An 8,514-nucleotide genomic window follows, 5' to 3' on the forward strand; every position below is an offset into this window, starting at 1 on the left:
GATTTGTGCACCACGTGTGGACCCAGAAAGGGTCCCAAAGGCAGTGCAGGGCTGTGTCAGCCCTGCTGGAGTCTCCTCTGCCCTCCTGTCCCCTCCTGTCCCCTCCTGTCCCCTCCTGTCCCCTCCTGCCAGCACATCTGTGCCCAGCTCACCCCCAAACCCCTCCAGGCTGTGCTGCCCTGCCCTCTCCTCTGCCCCGGGGTGGGTTCAGAGGCTACACAGCCACAGCCTGAGAATGGAGCCCTTGCAGACCTTTCCTCTTTCCTTTTCCTTCCAGGACCTGGATTTAGGACTTGGCTTTTCCACCACAGGAAGGGCTGCAGCCTCCACAGCAGCTGCAGCAGCTTTGTGGGACTTTGCTTCAAGTGCTGCTGACCTGAGCCTGGGGATGTCCCCAGCAGAGCCACCAGCTCCAAATTCCCCTCCTGGAGACCACCAGAGGTCAGGGGAGGTGACTGGGAGACTCCAGCCCTGCTCATCCCTGCCCTGCCAGCAGATCCAGCTGGATCCCTTCCCCTGCTCTGAGGCTGCATCATCACATCCAGTGAGGCTGGGAACGTGGGCAGACCTCAAAACCTCGCAGCTCCAGCTCCTCCAGCGACCCAGGGGAGCTCCTGGGGGCGTTCAGGGGCCAGGGGTGCAGGGCAGGACAGGGCAGGACAGGGCAGGGCAGGGGATGGCGTGGCCTCGCTGCAGCCTTTGCACTGCGGTTGTTCTGAACTCCCTTTGGCCCGTGGCTCCCACTGCGCCTCTCTGCTTTCCAAGAAGCAATTAGGAGCGGGCTAAATTATTTCTGGAAGCTGGGGAATGTGGCAGAGAGTCAGCAGGAGGGGAGGCTGCTGGAGCTTCGTCCAGGGTGGCTTTGGGGGCTGGGATTGGGGAGGCCAGGGGAGCACAGGGGGGCTCTGGGGACACTCAGAGGAAGTGGCAGTGGGAACCAGCAACTCCTCATCTGGGCAAATGTCGCTGCTGGGCAGTGGATGGACACCCTGAGGGACACCCAAAGGGGTGCCAGAGCCAGGGCCAGCTCTGCCCTGCTCCCACAGACTGATCCATGGGGAGCCACCGGGCCCCTCTGCAGGGATGGCACCTCCCCGGAGCCTCAGGGAGCCTCTCTGGACCCGGGGAGGGGCACCCCCTGTGCCTGCAGCACCTGGGGACATGGTGAAACTCTGCCTGCTCACAAGGGCCAGGGGTTCCAGCCAGAGCCTGGGGCAGACTGGTGGGAAGGGCGAGGACCAGGAGGGCACAAGGGAGAGGCCAGGGCAGACGTCTGTGGGGCCTTTGGGAGGTCAAAGCCCTGCAGGCGCAGGAATGGGGTTGATGTGCTGTCACCATTCTCCCTAAACACCCCCCCGAGCCCCCTGTGACGGGCCAGCCCCACATCCCACATCCCACATCCTCACGTCCTCACATCCCCACATCCCCACATCCCTACGTCCCCACATCCCCACATCCCACATCCCCACATCCCCACATCCCCACATCCCTATATCCCCACATCCCTACATCCCTTCATCCCTATATCCCCACATCCCCTAATCCCCACATCCCTATATCCCCACATCCCTATATCCCCACATCCCTACATCCCCACATCCCACATCCCTATATCCCCACATCCCCACATCCCTATATCCCCACATCCCTATATCCCTATATCACCACATCCCCACATCCCTATATCCCCACATCCCTATATCCCTATATCCCTATATCCCCACATCCCTATATCCCCACATCCCTTCATCCCTATATCCCCACATCCCCACATCCCTATATCCCCACATCCCCTCATCCTCACATCCCCACATCCCATCCCCACATCCCCACTTCCCACCCTCCAAGGGCCTTTTCCACCTGGTCCCCCCAGCAGCAGAGTTATCCCGACACAGACACGAGCGAACCCCGGAGCCAAGGCTGTGCTGAGCACGCGTGAGCTGCGATTGCCCAACACTCTGCAAATTGGCCAAATCTGGGAGCATTCTTCTGCAGAAAAACAAGAGCTGTTTTTCCCTCTTCCTATCCCATGCCCTATTTACAAATTTTAAAGCCCTGCTGCAAGGAGGAGAGGATGGAAGCTTCCCAAAAGGGTAGAAATGGGTAAAAGCAAACACGGAGAAAAAAAAAACCAAACCAGAATTCAGGAGATAAGTTTGGTTCTTTGCCACGTGGAGCAGAGTGGATCCGTTCTGCCAGGGTTTTCCCAGCCTGCCTGGGGCTGGATTGAGGAGGAGGAGGTGGGAGCACCTACCCATCACTCCGCAGGCCGCGTCCATGTGAGGGTACTGCAGGGACGAGCGCTTGTACACGACGTGGGGGCTGCCCCTGCCCTCGCCCCCCGCGCTGACGTTGGCTCCGGGGCTCAGGGGCTCGATGAAATATTCCTCCTCATCCGCCACGATCACCCCGTGCTGCAGGAGGGAACAGAAGGGGGCAATAACAGAGGTGTTCAGAGCACTGGGGGACGTCCCACGGTGAGGTTTTTGCTGGTTAACCCCGAGTTTCTGGGCACTGACAAAAGCTGTGGGGGAATCCTGCACCAACACGGAACCACAGGAACCCACGGAGCACAGGGAACCCAGCCAGGTGGTGGTGGATGCCTTGGGACATCTGTGTTCGCTAAAGTCCTCTGGAAATCACAGCCTTGCCGTGCTGAGTTCTGAATGAGTTGTTTCCTATTCCACCCACACGGCCTCAGTGGGATCCCAAAAAATCCCTTCAAACACAGCGGCCCTCAGCTCTGAGCTCAGCCTCCCCCAAAAATCCTTCCCAAGCAGCTCAGGACCATCCCCAGCAGCTGGGAACTCGGAGCTGCAGGGCGAGGTAAAAACCCAGAGGCTTTGGGAAACTCCCCAAACCTTCCCAGTGTGGAGCTGATTAGGCAGAGGCCGGCAGCAGAGCCAAACCCCTCCTCTGGAGCCTGCATGGGGCATCCCAGCCCCCGGGACACCACGCCACTGAGATCATCTGGGCTTTGCTCCCTTGTTTTAGTTTTTTATTCTTTGACTCAGGGTCAGCTGTGAGCCCCGGCTCTGCTGTCTGAGTGGATCCCCCTGTGAGGCAGTGACCACCATGGCCGTGGGGTCACCACCAAACCCTCCAGGTCCCTGCAGGCTCCCTCTACCTGAAAGGTCTGAGCAGCGCCAGAACTTTCTGGGAGCCCAGCACGAGCTCCATCCCAATTCCTGGCGCTGAGTTTCTCCAAGGAACGCGGTGTCCCATCAGCTGAACTTCCCCAGCGAGTGACCGAGGCGCAGAAACGCGCCTGACGTGGCTCAAACACGATCCCAAAAGTCCAGGAGTCAAAACTCCCGGCTGCCATCCCCGTCCCCGTGTGCAGACAGAGCTCTGGGTGCAGACACTGCCCTGCCCTGCCGCCAGAGCTGTGCTTTGGATGCCCACAAGGGATTCCAGCCAGAGCTGGCACAGACGGGTGGGAAGGGCCAGGACCAGAGGGGCACACGGGGAGAGGCCAGGGCAGACATCTGTGGGTGCTTCAGGAGGTCAAAGCCCTGCAGGTGCAGAAATTTGCAGAAACGTGCCTGACACCGTTCCAACACCATCCCTGAAGTCCCAGAAATCTGCATCCTTTGGATGTCCTTTTCCAGCTGCCCGTGTGCCCGAGGGACAGGAGCCCTGCTGTGCCAGGATGGGGAGCCGGGAATTCTGTCCCTGTGCAGCATCCCGAGGCCCCTCCATGGAAACACCCCCTGGAACAGCTCCTCTGCCGGCTGTGGCTGGGAGAACCTCTCCTGGGGACTGTCCCTGTCCCCTCCCCGGCCGGAGCTCAATCGGGGCAGTGTCTGCCGGGGGATTTCCTCCTGCCCCGGGCTCTGCTGCTCTTGGCTGGGCTCCGCCTGTTCCAGCACAAGCGAGGCACTGTGAGGTTCCCCTGGCCGAGCCAGCTGGAAAAGCTGCGGGATGGGGGAAGGAGAGGAGATCACCCCCGCGTCCTGCCCCGGATCCATCCCGCTGCAAAGGGGGTGCTCACGCTCCAGCCTCGGCACGGGCTCCACGCCTGCCTGGCACCTTCCAGCAGCCAGGCTCTGGATGTCACACGGTTCTGAGAACTGACCCCAAGGGCTGAGCTCCGAGAGCCGGGCGCTGGACGTGACACAGGGCTGGTAAAGGGGCGGTGAGAGGTCCTGAGAGAGCTCTGCGGTTTGTGGAGGAGCTGGGCTGGGTTCCCGTGTGTGATTCACACAGGTCAGCTCCAGAGCAAGGAGGGTTTGCGCTGTCAGCTCCTACCGCACGTGGGAGAGGCACGGCCAGGGCCTGGGGCTGGCTCCTGGTGGAGCTGTGTGACAGCGGGGCCACCTGGGTCCATTCCTCCTCCTCTGTGTCCATTCCTCCTTCTCTGGGTCCATTTCTTTTCACCTGGGCCCATTCCTCCTCACCTGGGCAATTCCTCCTCCTTTGGACCCGTTCCTCCCCACCTAGGTCCATTCCTCCTCCTCTGGGTCCATTCCTTCTCCTCTGTGTCTATTCCTTCTCCTCTGGGTCCATTCCTTCTCCTCTGTGTCTATTCCTTCTCCTCTGGGTCCATTCCTTCTCCTCTGTGTCTATTCCTCCTCCTCTGGGTCCATTTCTTCTCCTCTGGGCCCGTTTCTCCTCACCTGGGTCAATTCCTGCTCCTCTGGATCCCTCCAGGCACTCCTGTTCATGCTGGGCTCCCCATGAGAGCTGCCCCTGGATCCCTGGCAGTGTCCAAAGCCAAGTTGGACAGAACTTGGAGCACCCTGGGACAGTGGAAGGTGTCCCAGCCGTGCCATGAGGTGAAATGAGATGAATTTCAAGATCCATCCCAACCCAAACCATTCTGGGATTCTCTGTGAAGACCTGGCCTTTCAGCTGACACAAGAGGGAATAGAATGTCACTCCCCTGCTCATTGTTTTCTCCTGGCTGTGATTTTTTGCTGGTGGGACGTGATGGATCCTTGGGATCTCTTGCAGCCCAATGGATGAAACACAGGGATTCCAGCTCGTGGCCAGGCTGAGGCAAAGCTGTGTCAGCTGCTCCCTGGAGGCTTCCATCTGCTTGGCCCTTCTGGCAGCTCAGAATGTGGAATATTTCTGAAAATGGACCACGCCACCCTTTGCTTCCAACAAAAGCCCTGTGGTGGGGTTGGGGCTGTCCTCTGCAGGAGCAGGAGGGACTCTGATATCCTTGTGGGTCCTCTCCAGCCCAGGATATCCTGTGATCCTGGGACTCTGGGAACTGGGTGACTTTCCCCTGGCTGAGCCTGGAGCCCAGCAGGGTGGGCTGATGGGTTTCCTTGGGAAATCCCCAAACACTGCAGCCTGCAGAGCCTTGGGACAGCAGCTCTTGGAATGCAGCTTTTTCCTCTGCAGGTGATGGAGAGGAGCAGCCTGGCTCCTCTCAGGCCCTTCAGGACACCCCGACTGTGGCTCTGGACCTGGAGCATCCCAAATCCTCTCATCTCCACTGGGCAGAGGGAATCCAGGCTGTGCAGAGCCCAGCTCTGAGCTTTGCAGCGTTATTTCACCCTGGACCCTTCCAGGAACCAGCAATGAGGTCTCTTCCAGATGAGGCAGAAGGAGCCTTGGGGTGACAATGGCCCAGGAGAAAATTCTCCCTGTGGCCTCCTCAGGACATCTGCAGCTGCCACGGGGAGCTGCTGGCTCTGAGAACACAGAACAACGCAGCACACAGATGTGTGGGGTGAGCCCAGCTCCCTGCCTGCCCCCAGGCCAGGCTGACAGCGCCTTGGCTGGGAAGAGCAGTCGCTGGGAGCGTGTCCAGAATGTCCAGGTGTTGGGAAGAGGAGTCAGTGGGAGCGTGTCCAGGTGTTGGCATCCACAGCTGATGTGCTGGAAGGTGAGAGCTGTGCTGGGGGTGTTCAAGACCAAACCTTGCCGGCACTGGAATTCCTGAGGGGTGTGGGAGCTGGGGGACAGGAGCACGGCCTGGAGCTCGTGACTGTGCTCAGTCGTCCCTTTCCCTCCTCCCCGTGCCCAGCTCAGCCCGTGACCAGCTCAGGTCCCAGACTGTGCCCGTGCAGCCGCCCCTGTGCAAAGGTGGCTCAGGGCAGGAGCCGGCCCCTGGGCACCCTCTGTGTCCCTTCCACCATGGGTGGTGCCCTCCTGGAGGGGAAGGGGGGTGGCACGAGCAGGTCAGTGTTACCGATCACCCAGGGCACTGCAGAACATCTCCCACGGCAAGTCCAGCCCTCTCTCTACCAGCTAAGAACATTCCAGGCTCCTCTTGCCCCGGTCCCCAGCCCCGTTGTCCTCACTGACCCCAGAGCCCTCCTCCCCACCCTCGCCGTGTCCGTGACTCCGGAGGGCAGAAGGACAGAGTTCAGGCAGAGGAGAGCTTGTTGGATGACCCTGTGTCCCTCTCTGTGCCTGGCTGCATTTTCCTCCAGACAGCCCTTGGTGCCTCTCCAGAGCTAAACACGGCCTGGGGATGGAATTCTCCCAGCTCCAAGTGCTGCTGGGCCATTGCTGCCCTGAGGATCCTCCTGAGCCAGCAGCACCCAGCTCACCCTCTGTGAGCACCATGAGATCCCCTGGGACCGGAGCAGAGCTCCTGAACAAAGGGCTCGGGAACCAGGAGTTTGTGCAGCTCGGTTGTTGGCTGTGAGCTGGAAACTTTAGACTCCGTGATATAATGAGTCAGATTCTCATTTCTGTTAATAACCCGGAGCACTGTTCTGGCAGGGTCACCCTGCAGTAAATCAAACGGGAATTCATTCCCATTTGGAAGCTCTTCCACGCTGCCAGAATGCTGGTGGGGCTGGAGCAGAAACATGAACCTGGCCCAGGGAGCCTTTCTCTACCCCTCCAAGGGAGCCATCAGCCCTGGGATTCACTCACGGGGTATGTTTGCTCCATCCCTCCATCTGGCAGCTCAGGAAATGTGCTGTGCGAGCCAGAAATATCAGAAAAGCGCAGAAAAAATAGGGATGGAAGTCCCCAGTCTATTCCCAGGGCTGGGAGAGCTAATGAATCATACCTGGAGGGGTTTGAGGAGCTTTTTGTCTGGCCTGTCCCTAAAGATCCCCCAAGATCTCGTTCTCTCCGAGCAACTTAGTCCAGAGCTCAGCTGTTCTCACACTGATGTCCACCACTAAGATTCCTTGCTGATATTTAGGACTGGGATGTTCAGTCTGAGCTGTCAGGACTTGGAAAATCAGCCATTCCCACCCTCCTTTCTTCAGCCTTGCTGGTTCTGAGGAAATGCCACCTTCGTGACGTTCCCTTTTTCATATTGAAAAACTGATTATTTCGGGGGGAGTTTCCCCTCAGAAGCGACATTTTTTAGCTCCTGAAAAACGGACAGAAGCGAGTGGCATCCCCAGGAATGCACCTGCATTTGGAAGGATCTGGGTGCGCTTGTGACGTTCCCAGCAGCGCTGCGAAATCCCTTCCCTCCCGCACCTCCTCCTCACCAGCGCACACAAAACATCCCTTGCTGCTGCTGCTGGAAGAACCCGCTGAGAGCCACGTCTGGGCCCTCCCCAGAGAGCCAGGATCATCCCATTCCAACCAAAACCAACGGGGAAATGCCCAGAAATGGGACTGGAGGTGAGACACAGCCCAGGAACCCCCGGGGGATGCGATGAGGGATGTCTGCGCCCTGCCGAGCGCGACCCCGGCGCGGAACATTCCCTCTTTCCACCCGCCCCAGCGCACGGATCCTGCTGGAGGATGAAAGCTGCCGGCGCTGCCCCTGGCCGGCCAAACCGGACTCACCAGCCCGTTGCAGTTGCTGATGGCCACCTTGGAGCTGAGGTACTGGTCCTGCAGGTGGCCGGCGTAGTGGCAGTCCTCGTGGAAGTCGTGCTGCCAGTCCATGCCGTCGCGCTTCCAGTACTCCACCGTGAAGTGCTCGGCCAGCAGGTTGGAGTGCAGGGTCAGGTTGAGCAGGAACTGGGTGTGGTGGGCAGAGACTTTGTAGAAGACCTGCTGCTCCGAGGGCTCGTAGGGCAGGGAGCGCCGGGGCCGCGGCTTCAGCTGCCGGCGCATGTCGAAGGTGAGGAAGTCCCCGTTCTGGTCCACTTGGATGGGGAAGGCGATCTCATAGTGATCCAAGGTGGAGAGGAACTCCTCTGGGGAGGGAAAGGTTAGGGTTAGGGTGGGAACGGCGCACACGGGAGTGGCAGCCTGCAAAGGGATGCAGCGCCCGGCAACGCCCGGGAGCGCGGCCACGGCCGGCGCAGGGGAGGGTCAGGGTCCTGCCACTGCTGCCTTCAGTCTGAGCTTTCACGATTTTCACACTCTGTGCTGCCCAGGTGCAGCTCTGAGCTCACACTCGAGGTCACTCAGAGCTGGGACACAAAACAAATCCTTTCCCTGCCGCACACCGAGGACAACTTCCAGCCCAAAAGCACAAACAGCGGTGGCTGGAGGGAGGAACAAGGATGGGAGCTCACAGCCTGGAGCTGGAATTGGACAATTCAACCCCAAAGTGCAAATGGACCAAAACTTATAAAAGTGTGAGACTCCATGACCGTTTGTCCATTTTGTGCCCATTTTGTGTCCCCC

At 59.5% G+C, this 8,514-nt stretch overlaps 1 protein-coding gene across 1 annotated transcript in view; it reads right to left on the bottom strand.

Moving 5' to 3' along the window:
• The window catches only part of LOC120747890 (A disintegrin and metalloproteinase with thrombospondin motifs 10-like), a gene marked incomplete at both ends in the record, with an annotated part of 41,587 nt that extends 33,454 nt beyond the window's left edge, over positions 1-8,133 (bottom strand). The window contains 2 exons of the mRNA XM_040053940.1: positions 2,255-2,414; positions 7,723-8,133. Of these exons, the coding sequence (XP_039909874.1) occupies positions 2,255-2,414; positions 7,723-8,133 (571 nt within the window). The remainder of the gene's footprint in view (positions 1-2,254; positions 2,415-7,722) is intronic.
• Between the last annotated feature and the right edge of the window lie 381 nt (positions 8,134-8,514).

Source organism: Hirundo rustica, unplaced genomic scaffold (genome assembly GCF_015227805.2).
Source record: "Hirundo rustica isolate bHirRus1 unplaced genomic scaffold, bHirRus1.pri.v3 scaffold_275_arrow_ctg1, whole genome shotgun sequence".
NCBI lineage: Eukaryota > Metazoa > Chordata > Aves > Passeriformes > Hirundinidae > Hirundo > Hirundo rustica.